This window comes from Manacus vitellinus, unplaced genomic scaffold (genome assembly GCF_001715985.3).
Source record: "Manacus vitellinus isolate BGI_N305 unplaced genomic scaffold, ASM171598v3 scaffold_1_pilon, whole genome shotgun sequence".
NCBI classification, from domain to species: domain Eukaryota; kingdom Metazoa; phylum Chordata; class Aves; order Passeriformes; family Pipridae; genus Manacus; species Manacus vitellinus.
Window position 1 is genome coordinate 46,261,713 of NW_021939396.1, and position 21,147 is coordinate 46,282,859.

At 39.5% G+C, this 21,147-nt stretch overlaps 1 protein-coding gene across 6 annotated transcripts in view; it reads left to right on the forward strand.

Annotated features, from left to right (window-relative positions):
* Nucleotides 1-21,147, forward strand: part of OSBPL1A (oxysterol binding protein like 1A) — a 75,749-nt gene that overhangs the window by 44,023 nt on the left and 10,579 nt on the right. For 5 of the 6 annotated variants that reach the window (XM_018080914.2, XM_018080905.1, XM_018080908.1 and 2 more), the window contains 9 exons: nt 2,123-2,285; nt 9,198-9,354; nt 14,297-14,372; nt 15,996-16,130; nt 18,635-18,732; nt 19,435-19,617; nt 20,124-20,231; nt 20,323-20,412; nt 20,663-20,789. In XM_018080914.2, the coding sequence (XP_017936403.1) occupies nt 2,123-2,285; nt 9,198-9,354; nt 14,297-14,372; nt 15,996-16,130; nt 18,635-18,732; nt 19,435-19,617; nt 20,124-20,231; nt 20,323-20,412; nt 20,663-20,789 (1,137 nt within the window). Of the gene's footprint in view, nt 1-2,122; nt 2,286-8,782; nt 8,890-9,197; nt 9,355-14,296; nt 14,373-15,995; nt 16,131-18,634; nt 18,733-19,434; nt 19,618-20,123; nt 20,232-20,322; nt 20,413-20,662; nt 20,790-21,147 lie in introns of those variants that run through there. The other variant, XM_018080929.1, reaches the window with a different exon arrangement.

Sequence of the window (21,147 nt, forward strand, 5' to 3'; positions counted from 1 at the left end):
AGTGAACCTCACTATAAAGCTGGCAATTTATTTTCCAAAAGAGAATTTATTTGTAGTACACCTTCTGTAATTCTGAATAGCTCTACACTGTGATAGGGCAGAGGAACCTTAAAGTCAAGAAAATACTATTTTGGAGGAGGCATAGTGTCTTAAGTGTATCTGTTGTTGCTTGTTTAGTCACACAACTGTGCTTTTAAAGGATGCAAAAAAAGTCCATTTGGGTATTTAAATTATTTCAATTTTCCTTCAATTTGCTGTAAGTTTTAGATAAATGTTTAAATTGCTCAAATCGCTTATCAAACCAAAGCATTAGAGCATAATGGCATCTAATTCAATCCTGCAAAACCAATATTATTGCAAATACCATTTTTTAATAGCTGTTTTACTTTGCTCTTTCGTAAGAATGAAAAGTACCATTTTATTTTCAGTCCTCTATCCTCCCTGTCTCAGGAGAGTAAAATCCTGATGCTGTTTCTCTAAGTGGGTGGTTCCTTAACTGTTTGATAACATACCAAATGTATTAAGCAGAAACTGCTTAATAACAGATTTTTTGCAGTGGCATGTCTGATTTGTATGAAACATTGCAGTAATTGGCTTCATTGGTACTGTCAGAGTGAACTTTAAATGAAAGTGACAGTAACTAGTCCAGACTTTTTTCATTTTGTTCAGGGTAAAGCTATTAAACAGTAAGTGACTTACTGGTTTTTCTGCTTTCAATTAGCAACCCAATTTTATACTCTTTTAATTATCATTTAATTGGATTCCCCCCTTACACTCAGAGCCTGGCAGCCAAACCAGCTGATTTAGTATTTGGCGCAACTGAGGGGGTGAAAATTTCTTCTATAAATCTTTCTCTAGAGGATATGTTTCTGCCAGCATAGGAGCTCTTCTCTGGAAATGGCAAATCTCCTTTAGTAGCTGTTTTCTAGCCTCCTTTGTGCCCAGCTCTGAATTCGCTGTTTGAGTAGTGGTTGTAACTGAGGGGGCTGAAGCCTCCAAAGTAAAGCTTTAATGTAAACTGTAACCAGATAGGACATACGAACAGTTCTTAAATTAGATTCAAAAAGTTAATGTTGGTATATGTGTGAGTTGTCCCTGTAACTGTTCCAAGAGATTAATTGTCATGTCCTTGCATGTTCTTAGTGGGAATTAGTGTTGTAAACTGACCTGTGAAAGTAAACTGGAGGACAAGGCAGGGGTTGGGGATGCTTTTAAAAATGGACTCGAAGAGAGAAAGGAAAAGACTCGGTGGTTTAGGGACTGGAGGAGAGGTAGCACACTGAAGCCTTGCTAGGCTAGGAGAAGTGGTCTTTCCTGAGCCTTCAGCTACAGCCTTCTCCCCTCTGCTGGTAGACAGAGGAGGCAGGAATGCACCAGCAAAAAAAAAAAAAAAAACCTAAAGGGGAAGTAGGAAGGACATGTTGCTCTTCCATTACTTGTCCTGAGTGCAAAACATGGATAACATCATCCTCTCTGGAGCCAATTGCATGTGTGGGTTTAAAAAAAAGTCCACCATCTGTTGGCTGAGCTTCTCTTTTTGTCAACTTCTGGTTCCTCTGTAAACTGTTTTGGGAATGCAGAGGGAGGGCTGTTTGTATTGACTTTAAATCAGTATCAGAGGAATTTTTATTTGAACCTCCTTCTGTAATCCTCAGGGTTAAATGTTTTCAGCTCATAGTTCAGTTGCAGTTATTTGTAGCTGGCATTCACATTTGCTCCGTAATTCAATTTAGATGATGCTGCTTGGCCTCAATTGGAGCCGACTAGTAGAAGGAGCTTGGTCCGTGTAGAAACCGATCACTAACTCCATAGTTCAGGTCATCTAAGTAGAGCTGTAAACATTTCCCCTCAGTTTTAAGGTATAGTTCTCTAGCTCAAAATCACTTATGGAACTGTGATTGATACTGTCAGATCTTATTTGTCAGATTTCTCAACTACTAAAAATGCTGACTAACAGCCTTATTGTCATCACAGAAATACTGTAATATTCTGGTTAATCCATACGTTTCCAGTTCCAGCTGTTTGCTAGTTATTTATTTATTAGAGTCTATTTTCTGAATAGCTTCCAGCTACACGTTCTTCGGAGAGATGAGATTTTATTCATACATGTATCTACTTATAGGTGAGGAATTTGAAACTGGAGCATGAGCAGGAGAAAAACAAGATCTTGTCAGAAGCATTAGAGACACTCGCTACCGAACACCATGAACTAGAGCAGTCGCTGGTGAAGGGATCTCCGCCTCTCAGCATCCTCAGTGAAGAGCAGTTCTATGATGCTGTTTCAGGTAAGTAACAATGTCCAGAATGTGACTGTGTAGCCAGCTTGTGTGTAGTGAATGTGTTGGGGGTGGGGGAGGAAGGGTGGGAGCAGTCTCACTTTAAGTGAAATCTCTGCCTTTTTAATGTGGACCTAGTTTTAGGAAAATGCTGTATGTGCATTATGAGCAGGGCTCTAAAAATTTGCCAGATTTCATCTGTAGAATTGTATTGTTTCACCTTAGCATAAAAAAAGGTTGCAAAACCAGAGGGCAGTAAATACAGGTCTGATTGCTTGGGTGTCTATGTCCTTTTTTTAAATTGCAAAACTTAAGGCTCCTATTTTGGGAACCATAACTGTATCTTTTAGCCTTCTGACTTGCTTTGTCTATGGTGGTGTATGCTGTTTCCTTTGTCCATAAAATCCCTAGTTTTGAGGGATAATGAGGCTAAGAAAGGCTTGTTCCATTTCAGTTTTGTATACTCAAAGTGTTAGAGGTGGAAGAAAAGGATGAATCAAAATCCAGTGTGTGTTTCTGAAATGTCTTTTCATTCCCTATCTGCTCTTCAGTTTAGTATCTTTCATATTTTCATATGCAGAGCATGCAAACAGTGATTTTGGAAGATTCTGAACTTCCTGAGACGATTACAACATGCATTCGTTTAGAAAGGCTGTACGTAGTGCAGCTCAATAGTGGCTCGAACTGGGTGATCCCAGAGCACAGAGCTGTCTGTAACTATGGAGGATTTGGAAGAGCTAATCTAACTGTAGCAGATAATGAGGTTGTGATGGCAAACTTCATAAGCAAGTATGGGGTTACTTTTTCTGTGAGTGAACTGTCTGATGCTGCTGACAGATGAGAAAAGCGGTGTTTCCAGACTCCGTGATAGGTGTTCTGCAGTGGGAAACTTAAGCAGGGAAAAAAACAGGCAAAGTGGGGTCTGTGCACAGGAACACAAGGAATCAACAGCAGGAGGAGAAGAGACTAAGGAACACTAGAAACAAGTTCTTCAAGCAGAACCAAAAGAACAATTCTGCTGAAAGGCCTCAGGCTCTTTTGATTGTCAACAAGGCTGAGAATAGTTCTTTATCTGATGCTACTGGAATGTAGTCTCTCCAGCCAGGCTTGCTTTGTGTATATGAGAGAATATTCAGCTTTAAAGAACTGTTATTCTATACACCTCATAACTCACTCAGTCTCTAAATTTTGTTGAATGGAAATGTCCAAAGCCACCTCCATAGTTGTCAGAGGTGGTGGCTTTGTCCTTGGAAGCTATGAACAAATCTCATCGAGTGGATTTGTAAAACTGTGAAACTCATTGAGCGTGTGTATATACACACACATATATAAAAAAATCATATATGTCATTTCTCTCTCCTTCAGGAAAAGTTGCTTCACGTAATTCATCTTAATTGCATTTTAAATAATTTTCTGGGACAGAATCACTTTCTTGACTGTCAGTTTCATCAGACTCATGTTAGATTCTCTTCTCTAGGTGTTTTGCATTTAGTGCTTGGCAGAGATTAGGGTCCTGTTTGCCTCTAAAGGCAGAGGTGGCTAGAAAAAGGAAATTGTGGCATTTTCGTGACTGCTGGATGCATGTTATCACTTTCACCATAAGCACAGAAGCAATTAGTCTTTTGCTGGTGTGGTTTGAGGTGAGTTTTTTTACTAATCACTGGGATCCTGGTAAAGCTTTGCAATCTTCTTGCTTTTCTGCCATATCTGTGGAGTCTCAGCTAGAAGGCTTCTTGTCTCTCTATGACAAGAAGGTAGTAAGAGCAGAGAATCTGGGGATATTTGACCCTGGCTTAGAGTTTTGGAACGTGGGTCTTCTTTCTCAGGCTAATGAGATGGGAGATATGATCCTAAATATTTTCATAATAGAGAGCAATGGGTAGGCCTAATTGTCAGAAGCTAAAAATTTTTGTTTCCGGAAGTTTAAATTGCTATGACTTTGTCTTCAAAGCTTTTGCTTAACCTGATTTGCAAACTGATAGCATTTTATTAAGTTAAATTATATTGACTTGGACAAATAGCCACATTGCCTTTCTAGGCTGTACAGGAGATTGAACAAACACGAATGTATTTAACAAGTTTAGAATGTCTGTCAGTGGGAAAATACCACTACTTAGAGTATTTCTTCTATTAGGATACCATCTTTTTCTACTTACAGTTCTCTGAATTTTTAAATCTCCACTGTAGGAGTGAGTTTAGAAGTGAGAGTATTGCATAACTAGGCTTGCACTTTGAGCTGAGGAGCTGTTAGTTTTGACTTGACAGGTTGAAAGAAGAAGCCACTGCTGCTTTTTGTTTTGTTTTTTAAGAGAACGTTGTCTGCATGTAAGACACTTGTTTACTCTCAAGGAAAGTATCGCTAGTGGGACAATTCAGAGCAACACATGACTTTCAAACAGGTTTTTGAGGAAAAAGTATATTCAAAAGGATGGGTTCATGGCAGCAGCAACTTGTCCACATTTAGTTCACATTGTAGAGGAATCCAGTTGCTCCTGAGTTTAACTGAATCGGAAGATACAGTCCAGTTGCTGTTGGACACTCAGTCCATGGTAGCAGAGTAGAGCTAATCTAAAGAGACCACCACCAGAAATGTGTCTGTTTCAATTGTTAAGTGCTCAGCACCATCTCTTCTGCTTGCAAATCTGCTCCAGCCAAGCCATGCTACGTGCTAATGTTGGCATAGACTGAATTGGTCACTGTTAAGTCTGTGTTGTGTACTTCTCTCTGTAGAAATTGTGGCCACAGTTACAGAAATATCCTCTTTCTTTTCCAAAACTGGAGTGAGGAAAATGTTTGTAATGTGCCAGGATTACTTCCCGAGGTTGAAGTCTGTTTTCTGAAATCTATTCTCATTTTATTTTTAAGTGATGTGCTATTGTCAATGCTTTCTGACTGTTGTGGTAACTCCTAAATCCTTGCAATGGGAAAGCAGTAGACACCGAACATGAAAGGAAGAACCTATGGGAAGTGAGAGCTACTTTTGCTACCAAAGCATGGTTAAGAACAGCAAAGTTAAGGGTGTTAACAATCTGAATTCTGATAGCAATAGGTCAGTTAACAGTGCTTCCTAGTGTGCTGATCCTCTCATCGTGAAAATGGTGGAAACATGTAATTAAACTTGATATAACACAGTGCTGGAACTCTCACTTTCAGGATTGAATGCTTAGCATGTGTCAAAGTCGTCTATGTTTAAGGCAGGGGAAGAAGTACTAAAAAAGTAGACAAATTTAGAAGGAACAATGCCATCTCCTAGACAGCTGGAGAAGTTGCTAGCTTTGATTAAAAATACAGACCTGAGGAGCATATGAAATGGAATACAAATGCAGTCTCCATCCACATTGCTGAAAAATGGCTAAGCAGGTCAAGAATTAAAGGGTAAAGGTACTTGGCTTTTGCTTTGCAGATAAGATTCCCTGCTCATATGCAAATTGTGCACCCGGATTGGGAAAAGCTTAGATCTGCCTTGGGTTTTCTCTTTAACAGGTTTTATCTGAGAGGTGGGGGGTTTTTTTGCAAACACAACTTCTGTGTATGTTGAGGGGGTTATTGATAGGTTTACATGGATGAAGTCTTAAAATAAAATCAGTTATTTAGATACAGAAATATTTAGAGTACACTAAAGCTAACCTGTCATAGTACAACTTCAACTGGTATGTACCACTACTGGGTGCTGCATTTATAAACTATACTCTTAAATGGTACAAGAAGTAGTAGACTACTTCTGTTGCTTTTGCTCTCTTCCAGTTATCAGATGGTGAAGGAATAAAAAGGGTACAAACAGCATGGAAACCTATTGCCCTTCCTTCCATGTTTAGCGTAGTTTGTCAAGTGGCTTTTTTTGAACGTGTACCAAAAATACTTCACAGCCTCTGTGAGAACACTGCTGCCTATGGAGTTCTTGCCTTGAATATAGTTAAAAGAATGAATTCAGGTATCTCAGAGGGATGGGAAACACCCGGTCAGAATTCAAACCAAACTGTGCCAGTAGTGTTTAACCTTTCTCAGGTGCATTTATTAATGAAATACATTGGCCAAACTTTTCTCTCTGGATCTGAAGACTTACCAGTTGCCGCAATAGATGAACTCCCTTGAGTTAAGTCTTTATCATTGCTTTGACTGTTTCCACTTGCTCTCCCACCCTTGCAAAATGTAGCTGGTGTTTTACTGTTACTTTTTCAGGTTTCATGAGCTGAAGAGCTTCCTAGTCAGCCTGATCTTGTCTCAAAGATTACTTAAAAATTTTGGCTCAAGGACAGGGATTCTTATTCCTTCTCCCCCCTCCTCAACACCCTCCCCGCCCCAAGTTCAATAGAAAAAAGAAAACCCTCATTTTCTCCTAGTCATCTGTTTGACAGCTGCTCTGTAGAAACTTGTGAATATAAATCTTTTTTTGCAGTGACGGGGGAGTATGCAAATCTTAATTCAGAAAAGAGTTCGCTGCAAGTGCACAAGGAAAAGCTCCATTTGAGTTGCCTGTTGATCTGTGTTCCCTATGCAGTACTAGGCTTGTTCACTCTGACACCTTAACAAGCTCTCAAAGCTTGTTAAGCTCATTGGGTTAAAGGAGGTAGCTGAGGTTTAGGGATTGGAGACTGAGATCTTTGGTGGCAGGAGCTGTTGTAGACATACTTTCTCAATTTCTTTGGAAAATGGGTGAGATGTCTCTAGAGAGCAATTTCTTAAAACAGTGTTGTGTTTCATTCTTCTGCTGTTATTTATTGTATAACGTACTCCTGTATTAAGTAAGGCACCTGCCTTGGAGAAGGCTGGATAGTCAATGTCTGCACCTCTGGAGAGGTTTGCAGGTGCAGAGCTCAGTCCATCAGAATTGTCTCTCAGCATTATAAGGCCAGCATTAGGGGAACTGATCATGTTTGGTGTTTAAAAATGCTTGTTATATTTAGAAGCATATCTGAGAGCAATTGGCAGTTCTGGTGAAGCTTACCTGTCCTTTCCTTTCTGCCTCTGGAGTCCTAGGTCTGTTGCAGAAACTCAGTTTGAGGGAATTTGTGTGTCATGACTCTCGTCTGAAAGCAAGACAGTCCCTGATGGTACGGGAGACAAAAGGACCCCATATGAGGCAGACTTTGCTTAATGTTACTGGGATTGTTTCATGCTTTTCTTGTCAGAAATTCTGTTGGCATGGTTGAGTAGCTCTTTCAAAAGAGAGATGGAATACATACCTTGAAGGGATTTGTAGTCTGTCATGGGGGGATACTGAGGACCAAGTTGTGTTACACTGCTAGAGTGTCTCTTCCTCTGTGATATTTGGATATACAGGAAAATGGTGTACCTGGACTTATGATCTCTGAAGAAATCTGTATTTTTATGTAAGAGACTTGTCCGCAAGTAAAAATGCTTCTTCTTATCCTACTTGTTATATATAGTACCCACCAAACTAATCCTTTGATATGTTATATCATAATTTGGCACAGAACTAGACTGATAAATTTGGGGAAAATTGTGAGAAGATTCTCTGGAGTGCCAGTCCACTTTTTTTTAACATATCCTCAGCACCAGCTGGCATTCTTTTCATTCCCTAGCAACTGGCTAAATTTCAGTACTGTCTTGATGAGGATAAGGATGGATATTTTAATGAAAGATCTCCTTTATGCTTCTAGATATCTCTCTAGCGAGAATGAAGACATTGTGACACAGCTCGTCCATTCATCAGGATTTTGTCCTATTCTTGACCCCTGTGTAATCTGGATGTAGTAGAAAGTCCTCTTGTCACTATTCCCTTCAGCAAAGCAACACATAATTTACATGTTCTGGAAAAGCTGACATAGTTTTTGAAAGAGAAAACAAGAAAGCACCTGGCAGTAGACAGCTGTGACTGAGATATTCTTTGGGATGGACTGCTACTTCAGCAGGTTTTGATTACTAGTTTTGAATTAGAATGAGCGTGTGAGAGAATGACTAATTTTGCAATTATTTCTCTGGGGTTTTGCAGCCAAGCGCAGTAGCATATGCTGAAAGCAGTACATATTAGGAATGGTGTCTACTACAGTTTGTGTCCACTTTTTTTCAGGAGCAACGAGGCTTGCATTAAGCTGTTTACCGTGTTTTACCTGATTTCTGCTAAAGGGTTTTTTTCAATGGGATAGAAATTGATGTCTTGAGCTGTTCTCTTACTTCCTGGAACTTGCAATTGGATAATGCTTTGGCAATCTTGTCAGGTTTGAAAGAAAATATGACACAAAAATACGGCCTTTTGCCAGGAAATTCTTACTTTCTGATTGTCTCTTCTCCAGAGCTGGACAAGAGCGATCTGACCAAAACACTGGTTGGAAAGAGGGTGGTGGTGTTGGTGTTGGTGTTGGTACTGGGCTTAGTTTTATATGTGACATGGATTGTACTATTAACCTACCTTCCACAGTACAAAGTTTATCTTGTTTGATTAGTGAGCTTATCGTTTAGACTTTGCTGGGATTGTGTAATCTACTGCAGACGGTGTAATCTACTACAGGCGATACCTCCTCCTGTTCTTTGGTACCTCTTCAGTAACCTGGGAAGTGAAAGTTGTTAAACAGCACTGAGTGTCTTAAGAACTTAGACCTAACTGAAGGAAGGAGTCATTACTGGAACGTCGAGGTGCCTGTTAGTTAGTTAGGTAAGGTACTGGCATCTATATGGCATTGGCACTTGTCCTAAGCAAGTTCTAGTAGCTTCAGTTAAATAAAAATGTCAGATTTTGGCTCTTTTTAATATACTGTGTTCTTGCTTATTGTGCAGTTTCTTTACATCTAGATGCTGAGCTGCAGCGATCTGTGGCAGTACTAGTTACTTACCAAATGGATGCTGTCATCAGGACACAGTAGCCTACTTAGGTTTCAGTTTTTTATGCAGAGGGGAGATCTGTTAGTGACTGAAGTCTAGCACTGGCGGTAGATTCATTAACATGCACCTGCTCTTTTGCAGATTCAGAATCTGAAAAATCTTTAAGTGGGTTTGAAACAACAGCAGCCTACTCACTAGAGGACAACATGGATTCAAAAGATACAATAACTTCAAGCATGTCAGAAGAAAAGGTTTGTGGCAGTGGGGAATCGCTGTCTAACGGAATCAAAAAACACAGGTAGGATGTTGTCCGTTCTTGAAGTATTATCATATGCATTAGTGGTGAGTAAAAGACCACAGAGATCTGAAAAGCTAACAGAAAACTTTTAAAACTTTGTTCAGGATGATTGACAAGTAGTTGGTTGTGCTATGATTTTATAAAGAATGTTTTTCCAAGGCTGTTGTACTCCTTTGCACCTTGTTTTTTTATGATCCAATCTGACCAAGTAAAAAATAAAATATAACATGCTATTTAAAAATGGACACACTTGTTTTTTATTAGATCTTATTGAAATCTATGTGGATTTTAATTCCTTCATGTATCTTTAATGACCTATACCTCCTATTGCCTCTTTAATTTCCAGTCATTTGATCCTTCTGTTGGTATCAGGAATGAATGAAAAATATTGCTAGCCTGGCATCAGAAACTCAGATGTGAACAAAGGGAGTCTTATTCTAAAAGTCTCATCCATGTTTTATGTGCTTATTTTGTGTTGTCAAATGATCCATTTTTGTTTGTTTCCTTGCCGATAAAGAAGGACAATAGGTCTGGAGTTAATGAGATGTAACAGACACCACTATTCTCCAGTTTCAGTGAAAGGGCAATATAACGTTTGTGCTACAGATCAAGCCAGACTTCAGCATGTTTCAAAAAGAGTACTTTGGAAGTGTTTTGGATACGCAGAACGATGATGGGAATACCAGATTTCTTTTAAAACAGGAAATTAATGTTTAATTTTACAGAAGCAAGCAAGACGGGCTTTAATTACTTTAACTTAAATAGTTAAATTGCAGTAACTGTTGAAGTGTGTGGTAGCCATCAGAGACGTAATGTTTCAAGGTTCAACCTCTGCGTGTGCCATACCAAGACTAAGGCTGATGAGAGCTTGGGTGGAGTATGGGTGGTTTGGGAAGATAACATAAAGCAGCTGACTAAGCGTGTTGCTTTGCGCTGTTGTGCTGTTAGCAACGTAATATTTATGGCCTTGGCCAAGTGCCTTTCCTAATTAGAGCAGGAAGTTCAGGAGTGGGAGTGGGGCAGTAGGTGAATGCAGTCTGAATTGCATTCACTGCCTTGGAAACAATGAGGAGAAAAGAAGCAATTCATAATCAACATGAAAATGATGGTACAGGTTGACTTGCATTGTCATTAGGAGTCTTTACAGGAATTGGTCTTCTGTTTGCCATAAAAAAGAAGTTACTTGGCAAGTTTTCATAATGATACACTGTGCTGTCAGAACTGTAAGAGAGCAGGTGACTGGAGGAGTGTTTCAAATCTACTGGTTTTATAAAGAGTGATGAAAAGTAATAAACAAGTACCTCTGTGCAAGTTGTTTCTCTGAGTTGCATGTCTTAGAGAGTATAGAGTGTTGCACTAAAATGAGTGCGTAAATGGGCTGGCTAATAATTTACTGCTAAAGAAAAGGGGAAACTCTTTTGGATCTGTTTTGCATATATATATCAGAATGTATGGCCATATTTTATGGGACTAAATGGCTGTAGAGCACATTAGAGGTTGAGCTGTAATGTCAGGCTTTTTTACCTGGCACCTTGGTGTCACATTGGAATTTGTCCACAAATATATTGATACGAACTGTTTCTCCCCAGAGCTCAGATAATTTAAACTTTACCTCCAAGAGAACCTCCTCAAGGGATGGGAGTTGTGTGATGTTTCTAGCCTCGTTTCTGAGGCTGTTGGTGGTAGCAATGTTTGGCCTGGTACAGCATGTTTGATGTCACTTCAGAACTGTGTTATCTACCTAGAGCTGTTGGTTCCAGTCTTTGCCTCTTTTTGTTTGGGGAGTGGTTCTAACCACGTGCATGTGGTCATATATGCTTTGTCTGTGATGCCACCTGTGTCATTTTCAGAGCAGAGACTGTAACTTCTTGATGCTGTGCAAAGTGAGGGATTCAGAATGTTTCGAAAGCACTTAATTCCATCCTGGAACCCTTGGATTTGCTTACAGCTCTTTTTTTTTTTTAACTTCCATTTGTGTTAACCACATGGAAACAAGTCAGTTAGAGAATAGACCAGATTAGTTTATTTTGCTTAAAATCTCGATACTTTCCTGTAGTTCCTCAGATGAATAGAGGAGCTGCAGTTGCATTTAGATTGCACATGAGAGTACCTAACAATGTTTAGCCATCAGTATAAGTAAGACTATTTCCTATCTTCATCAAATCTCTGCCTCAAATAATATTTTAGTGGTCAAGAATTCTCCATTCAGAGGTGGAGGTTGGTTTTTTATTGGGGAGGGGGAATATGTGCTTTGGTTTTGGAAATGTAGGAATGAATCTGTTGGTTCCAAGGAATAAGATAGATTAAGCCAGTGACACATATAATCTGCTGTCTTATTCTGGGTATTTTTGTTGTTTTTTCTTTAATTAGTTTGCATCCTACTAATTGTTCACAGAGTGTTTTGAGAGCAGGCTTAACTTGTGTAAACTTTTTGGGAGAGGATTTGAGAGATAGGAGAATAGTACATTAAATAATCAGGACGCATTCAAATCACATCTTTTTAAGAGGGAATTTTTTAGTCTAAGCCAGGTTTAAAAAAAACAACCAAACCTGAACCAAACAAAATATAACAACAAAAAACCCACCTCTCAAAAAAGTTCAAGCAAACAAACAAACCCACAAAAAATCCCCTGAGAAAAATGTTCTGTAATATGTGCCAACATTTAGCATCCACTTGTCACTGCTGTTTCCCTCTTATTGCTGAGTTTTGTAGTCAACTTTAGCTTTGATCCTCCCACTAAGGGCCTTTCAGAATGCAAATATATTGGTGTTCAACTTTTTGGGAGCCAGGAGGTTATTTGTTCAGGTTTCCACGAAGAGCAAGCTAAACATGCCTTTTTCCTCACCTGATGTCTCATTCCCCACAAGATTCCTGTAGTAATTGATCTGCAATATCTAATGCTTTGGACAAGTGTTTTTGTTTAAGTGAATGGTCCTAAACACATCTCATCTATTCTAATGCACAGAAATTCCAACAGATGTTTTTGTCATTTAAAGCTAACATTAACTTAATGAGTTGTTTTTAAAATTGACATCTGGAAGGAAATTTTTGCATTCACGAACTTTTCCTTTAATCACAGGGAATGTGTCAAGGTTAGTAGGCCTCAAGTCTTAGCTGCCTGTCATTTTTCCACATGTCCTTACTTGTCCCTGGGATCTTTCTTGGTGGCTTAAAACTGTTTTGTTTCTTTGTTTGTACATGTACGTGTTAGATGGAGGAAAGAACTGACTCCTGTAGCAGGTTTGACTGATATAGGTGACAAATACAGATGAGTGGCTGAAACTGCATGCCATCCTTCAACTAATTGAACGAAGGGACAGGTTAACTGTAGTGAAAATATAAGTTTTAATATGTAAGGAAAGCAATCCCTGTGTAAACTTCAGCAAGCTAGAGGTACATGTGTGTGTTTTGCATGCAGAAGGACTTACTTAAACACCAATATCCGCTCTGCTAACTGCCTTCATTAAAAAATACACAGGAAAAACAAGTAAACACTTCTAATGAAGATAAGACTGAATACTTGGTGGACACTGTCCTCTCCTGGACATCTGTATCAAAGCAGTCACAGAAGTGTTTTATACTTAATATTATTCCAGATAATCTGTTTGACAAAATATTTTTGTATGAGTGAAAAATCAGAATAAGGAGTGAGTGATGGTATATTTTTCAATTAAAGTAAATCCTCCTACCCGCTCATCCTCTGCCTGGAAGCTGAGTAAAACAAGTCAGTGTTGGTCTGTTACCTATGGAGGAGTTCAGACACATGACTAGGTTTTTGGCTGGATGGAGTTGTATTCTAAAGAGCATTTTTTGGTTTTGTTTTTTCTGAAAACAGAAGCATCAGCCCTGGTAAAGGTGTTTCAGTAGCAGATAAGTATGAGAGGTAACATGGCAAGTAGGGCTACTGAAACAAACAATTTAGACTGAATATTTTTTTCTCTTGGCAATGTTTCTGTTTATCAGAAAAGTGGGGTGCAGAAGAAGGGTACAGCCTGTTCACACTCTCTAAAGGTATTGCTTTAGCTACTTTGACAAGACCACCTTGGTTAGGAGGGCAACACAATCATTTAGACAAGAGTTATCTAAACTTTAAAACTTCAAGAGTTCATGCAGTTTGAGTCAGCTCTAGGTAACTTTTATCTATTGATAATAATTGGAAAAACTGTGACTTTTTTTTTCTAATTGGTAATAGCTGTATGATCCAAACACGAATTTTAGTGTTGTTGTGGACAAAGGACTTTAACCAATATTTTTACCTTTCTATAGGTAAATTGGATTAATAGTTGAGCTGTAAGTAGCAGTAAGAAAACTGAACAAAATCTGTGGCTGATTTCTCATAGAGCTGAGAAATACACACTGTGTTACACAAGCTAAATATTGGTCTTAAAAATATGCTTAAGACTTGTTTCAGGACATGTCAGCCCAGTGTAGTACATACAGGCTGCTATGTTTTCTCTTCTTTAATAATGCTGGTTTTTCTGTTGTTCCTGAGGGCTGATTTTAGTATAGGCAATAAATGTTCAAGGCCCTTTATTGTCAGTATAAAAGTGACTAGCAAGAAAACCCCAAACCCACCCCACTATTTAATCCTCAGTTCAGTTCAGACATAGTGAACTTATTTGTGTACCTATTCAGATTTAACTTACATTTTCTCACAAACACAACTAAGCATCTTAATGATGCCATTGTGATAACTGATGTAGACATTCTCTTCCTCTGCTTTTACATAAAATTAATGGTTCTGGTTCTGGTTTTGGAGAGTTAATGTTTCCGTGCAGGTAAAACAGTTTAAGTGCTTCAAAGTAGTACTGTCATTCCCCCTTGGTTTTTAATTTAAAAATTGGGAAACTGTTACTTTCAAAAGTGAGTATTTGGGTTTCTTAGTCATGGTTAGTAATGGAAAGTTTTTCTTCTACTTTTTTTCCCTGTTCTTTTCCACAGAACAAGCTTGCCGTCTCCAATGTTCTCCAGAAATGACTTCAGTATCTGGAGTATATTAAGAAAATGCATTGGCATGGTAGGTAATCAGAAAGCTATGATAAAAGATGGGGAACGATGGTTTCATCTGAGGCCCAAATGAAAACTTGTTGAGGAGAAGAGGTCATTTGGGTTTGTGTTTTTTGGGGGTTTTTTGTTGGTTTTTTTGGGGGGGGTGTATTTTTTTTTTTTTTTTTTTTTTTTGTTTTGGGTTTTTTTTTTTATTTGTTGCTTATGCTTTATTTGCTTTCACAACTCAAGAAGATAAGACTTGGTCAGAGTAATATTCTTTCAGTAAAAGAATTTTCTCTTCACTTAAACCCTTTATTTTGTGGTAGCAATTTTTTTTTTTACTTTGACTGTGAAAAAAACCAAAACAAACCCAAAAAACCAGCTACTTTTATTTTGCTCTTCTCCTTTCCCCTAAGTATCTGAGTCTTCCATGGTGTTACTCACCAGATCGTGGCCAAATCAGAGTTGGCTGGTTGGCACCTAATCTCTTCCAGCTAAGGGTGAATTGAGGAGTTCTCTCCATTAGATCCTACAGTAGGCTGAAATTACTTGCTGCTTATAAACCTCTGTGAGCCTCTAACAGTAGCTTACAGAAGGGAACATGTGTGTTTAGTCGCTTTTGTTTTCTCCTCCTCCCCTTGGTGTAAGTTAGGAGCAGCACCAAGCAATTGGATGTGGAAATGCTGGGAATGCCTTCGTCAGCAGCTCCAAATTTCCTGAGTTGTTACGAAGCATCTGAGGCTTCTCACAGTGGCTTTAGTTGGCTTTAGCAGAAAAATGTTATAACCTTAAAATACAAAGAACACATTGAAAGCCTGTCTTTGCATAAGGTGTGTGCAGGCAAGAAAATCCATAAAGGTCTTAATTCTGCTTTGCAGGAATTGCTGCACAGAAGTTGCAGTTGTGGGGGGCAGCAGAACTTGTAGTGTCTTGTCCCAAAGTGTCTGCCAAAGCTGTTGGTGCCAGGTGCTGCTGTTATGGCCAAGGACAGTGCTGTTTGCTGCACACATGGCAGCGGTCATTCCAAATGCTTTTAATTTGCTACTGCAGGCAGCCTTAAGCCATTGCTATGTTATGCACTCAGAGAGCGTGCTTTTTAAAAATGGGAAAGAAAATAAACAACCACCAAACTGTAGGACTTCTTTTCAATTTTTATTCCTGTTACAAAGGTTCCTTTTTTCTCCAGAATACAGAATCCCTGTTTCTAACTCCTGAGCCGCCATGTTTTCCTGTGCTTTCTCATCTTCCTACCCCCGCCTGCCCACCTGCCTCCAAAAAGAGATAATATGTTTAAGTAATTAGATGGACCATACCTATTTTAGGAGTAATAAATAACTTGGTCTTTAAAGGACTCCTTAATATGTCATTCCATTGTTTCATTTCACATTCTTAATGCATTTGTTGTTATTAAGTTTGCTTGTTTGATGTTTGGCTTTCTTTTTGTTTTAGAAGTGGCCTTAACACCAGCACAGTTCTGCTTATTGAGCTTATAAGGGGTTTGTCCTTTCAGCATTAGCAGAGCCAGGTCAAGCACATTGCATTAGCACTAAGAGCATAGTTTATTTTTGTAATAAGCCAATTACACTTGGGTTACTGCAGGTCAGTGTATCTAATCATTCGACTTTTCACACAAATTTCATTTGTGCATCAGGAGTTGTCGAAGATCACAATGCCAGTTATATTCAACGAGCCACTGAGCTTCCTACAGCGACTTACAGAGTATATGGAGCATACATACCTCATCCACAAAGCCAGCTCCCTTTCCAGCACAACAGAGCGAATGCAGGTATGTTGAGTGTGGTAGTTTATGTGAGCTCTTGGTGAATACCTGAGGATTTCTTTCCTTCATAGTCTCATCAAAGGAGGAACTCCTATAATTTGCTGCATGTCGGGTTCCCTTTTTCATCAACCAGTTTTATTTGTCCTGGTTTTCACTGGGATAGAGAGTTAATTTTCAGAGAGTTATTTTTCTTCCTAGTAGCTGGTGCAGTGCTGTATTTTGGATTTAGAATGAGAATAATGTTGGTAACGCACTGATGTTTTAGTTATGCCTAAGCTGTGTTTACACTAAGTCAAAGACTTTTCTGCTTCTCACCCCACTCCACCAGAGAGGAGGCTGGGGGGCACAAGAAGCTGGGATGGGGACACAGCTGGGACAGCTGACCCCAACTGACCAAAGGGATATTCCATACCATATGGTGTCATACTCAGTACATAAACTAAGGGAAAAGCTGGCTGGGTGCTGCTGTTAGGAGCAGACAGGGCATCAGTCGATGGGTGGTGAGCCACTGCACTGTCCATTTCTTGTTTTGATAATTATGATTCTTTTATTGTCATTATTTTCCCCTGCTTTTCTGTTCTATTAAACTGTCTTTATCTCAACCCACTGATCTCACCTTTTCTTCCCCCCAGTTCTGTCCTCCATCCCATTTGGATTGGGCAGGGGGTGTAAGTGAGCAGATGTGTGGTGTTTAGCTCCCTGCTGGCTTTAACCACAGCGGTCCTTTTTGACACCCCACAAGGAGAAGAGCACAAAGGGTTGACATAACAGATCTGACCAGAGCATATTAAAACAAATTCATTATAAGCATTTATTATACTAGTTTAATAGTCTCAGGTCACAGTGTGGATTTACTTGTTCTCAGAGATGCATTATGCAGTATCTTACTTGCCGTATATGTTCCCTGTTGTGTTGTTTATCACCTCTGAGGGCTGGATTAAGGTTATCGTTTTGCTGTACTTTGTAACACTGCTGGTGGTGAGTCTGAGCTAGTATTTGTACTCAGCACTGCCATCATCTCCATACTTTGGGAGCCATCTATAGGAAACTATTCATAGCTACACCTTTTTCCTTTCCTCCTCGGAGAGCCAATCTGGGGGGGGAGATAACCTCCATCATCCCCTTCTCCTTCAGGCTAATTACAATAGCTCTTGAAATTTTCTATATCATTGGGATGTTCAACCCGGGATTTTCCTTTTGCTATGTTTCCTGAATGTGCTTGAAGTTCTGCTTATAGTAAAACAATCATTTATGCATACCACTGAGAGATCTGCCCCAAGGCTGGGTAGCTATGAGTGGCAGGGTGCGTGAGATAGTATGAGGTAGTGGGCACCTCAGCATTTTGGAATTTCACCCCTAAACAAGTGTAGAATCCTGAAAAACTGGTAAAATGTTTGCAAATAGAGAGCAGGAGAAAGAAGTAGATGAGACAGACTACTACGCTGACACGGCAGTCATGAGAACAGGAGGAAGAAGAGAGGTAGCTGCTGACTGGGAAGAAGGAAGATGAATATATAAATGAGGCAGTAACCACCCAATTCCTATCCCTGAGTGAGCTGAGATATGCAGAAAGATTTCAGCTGTCGTCCAGGTGAAAACATTGTCACCAGGCTGCTCTGATGTTGGGCCAGTAGCCTGGAATTAGAGGGTAAGGAAGCCAAGCAGCTTGGATCCCTTTCTGAGGAAAGGGGTATTAACAAAGTGACTGGAAAAGGGACACAAGACCTCAGCCTGTGGAGGTGACTTGTGTCAGGTGTGAAGGAAAGGTATCCCTTCAAGGAGGATGTTATTATGTCACCCAGGCAAGTGAAGCATCTTGGACAAAGGTATCAGTACCTGAGGGAATTAACCCTGCTGGAGGTGATTTGTAATGACCTGGACAACAAGCAGTTATCCAAAGATCCATGTAAAGTCAGGTGCATGCAACTCACATGGTGGAAGTTTGTACAGAATCAGGACTGTTGTAGTTTAAACCAGCAGGTATCTAAAACCTCAGCCAGCCACTCAGTGCCCCACACACCTCCTCCATGGGATGGGGGATAGAACTGGAGGGGGGAAATAATTAATGGAATATACAAAACAAATGATACCCAATGCAGTTGCTCACTGCCTGCTGACCAATGCCCATCAGTTTCCAAGCAGCAGCAGCTCTCAGCCAGCTTTCCTTCCTAGGTTAAATACTGAGGTATGGAATATCCCTTTGGTCAATATGTGTCCCGTCACAACTTCTTGTTCCTGCCCGCCCCCAGCCTGCTCACTGGTGGAGTGGTATGAGAAGCTGAAAGTCCTTGACTTTGTTGCTAAGCATTGCTTAGCAATAACTGAAATAGCAGTGTGTTAGCAACATTATTCTCTTTCTAAATCCAAAACACAGCACTGTACCAGCTACTAGGAAGAAAATTAACTCTATCCCAGCAGAAACCAGGACACTTATCTAGGCAAATGTTTTGGTGTTGTGTAATACCCATGACTACTGTTGATTAACTGTGTACTCTTACTCTTCTGAATAGTGTGTTGCTGCATTTGCTGTCTCTGCTGTTGCCTCACAGTGGGAACGTACAGGGAAGCCATTCAACCCATTGCTTGGAGAGACCTATGAATTGATCAGGTAATGAACAGGAGAGTGGTATTCTGTGTAACAGATGTTTCATTAGATTTGTCAGGTGACTTGCAGACTGTACTGTAGCTTATAAGCTTCCAGCCATTCTGGCAGCTGCTGCAGGTGCTTCCAATGTGTGTTGGTGTTCACCAATGCACCTTCCAGCAGAGGAAAGCTACTTAACTTTTCAATTCAGAGCAAGCAAATGAAATTTGCAAGGCTTAAAAAAAGTTCTATTTACAAAAATGAATCTTTTTTTTTTCCCTGAAACCTTCTGAATGAAAAGATGTACGTGGTACATAAGGGAGGTGTTAGAATTTTAGTATTCATTACCTGAGTGTTCAGAATACATATAGACAATATGGGTCTATTAGTGTGCAGCTGCACCTAGGGCAGATTCTTCTTTCAAGTGAGGTTTTGGCCTGTGTTTATGCAAAAACTCAAGAAAGAGGTCATTATCAAAAGTAAATATATTGACTCATCCAATTTGGGAGTTCTTGTTTTCTTTTTTATATTAGGTCCTCAGCTATTTAGAACAAGGATGTATGCATTATTTTGTCTTTTCGTTTAGCCTAGGCTTTTAACTAACTCTTGCACTGAGTACAGCAACTGTGCACAGGTCCAACTATCTGTTTCTCCTCAGGGAAAAGAACTGCAACTTCACCATGCTCGATATGTAGATACAGAGTTTTGGTTGTCTTTATTTTGCAGAGATGATCTTGGATTTAGACTTCTCTCAGAGCAAGTTAGCCATCATCCACCCATCAGTGCTTTCTATGCTGAAGGCTTAAATAATGACTTTGTGTTTCATGGATCAATTTATCCGAAACTCAAATTCTGGGGCAAGAGCGTGGAAGCGGAACCAAAAGGCACGATGACTTTGGAGCTTCTTGAGTAAGTTGATCGGAAGTGATTGCACAGGCACAGCACCTCATCCCTGATGATTAGTGTGCATTAGAGTCCCACAGCTTAAAAATGGACGTGTCCAATACCCACATCCTAAAGTCTGATGGCTGATCACTGTGCAGGGAGGAGGGGATGAGATCATGAAAGGAACTGCCATTGTTTCCCCATATACATTCATTGTGCTAATAGTAGCAGCAGCTGGGGCCTGTGCCTGTATGGTCTGCAAGTGCCTGGACATCAGTCCTGCTAAATCTAGCATGCTCAAGTCCTGTTGGCTTTCCTCATATCTTTCAGTGCTAACAGTGACTGCATTGAAGTGACTGTTGTAAGGAGTTGATAAAATCAGTAGCAATAGGTTGATAAACTTCTTGGGTTTACTGACTTATTACCATGTCCATTTCAAGACCTGGAACAATTGATGGATTGATGGCTTGTTGCAGGAGTGACATCCAGTACAAAGGTAGAATATTTTAATTTTTATTCCCTTCCCTTAGACACAATGAAGCCTACACATGGACAAATCCTACGTGCTGTGTGCATAACATTATTGTGGGCAAACTTTGGATTGAGCAGTATGGAAACGTGGAAATAACTAACCATAAGTAAGTTAAAAGTGTGAATGCTTTCACTTCCTGCAAGTTTTAAAAGGAAAAGCATTTGGAAATAATTAGTGCTCTCTTGTTCTGCCTTTAGAACTGGTGAGAAATGTGTACTAAGTTTCAAGCCCTGTGGACTCTTTGGGAAGGAGTTGCACAAAGTTGAAGGGTACATTCAGGACAAAAGGTAACAGCTTCATTCCAGATAGGAAACAAATGCCTGCCCTTGCTTCTGATGGGAGCTATAGAGCTAAATGCCTTTAACATAGTCTGGCAAGGGCATTAACCTGCAACAGCAAGGTTATGAAATGTGCAACACCAATAATAGAGATTTAAGAGTTGCCCTCAAAAATTGTTCTTTCAAATATTTTTGTCTGAAATTGTGAAATAAATCTCTTTAAGCTTCTTTGTAAACTTAATGTGGGTTTTTTTGACAGCAAAAAGAAACTTTGTGCATTGTATGGGAAGTGGACTGAGTGTTTGTACAGTGTTGACCCAGCTACATTTGAAGCTTACAAAAAAAATGACAAGAAAAATACAGAAGAGAAGAAAAGCAGTAAACAGGTATTAATCACATAAAGAGGTGGTATCTCAAAAGCATGATGAGACCGCTAAATATTTTAGTAGCATTTAAGAGCATTAAGATTTCTTTTCAGTTATCCTCTCTTTCCTAGTAGGATACAAAACGGATTGGATGAGTACCAACAATAAGGGATAAAATGCTTTCTCTTTCTTGGATTTGTATTCAAACTTACCAAAACTTGGTGTGATGTAAATACTGTCAAATTCCTTACTTGCCTCTTCCTCCCAAGTTACATGGAGTAGATAACATATCCATTAGTTGGACCATTTCTGATCATATATGGCATTTATATTCTGACAGAAGGACTTGAACTCCTAGAGGCAGAACAGACTAGTTTAT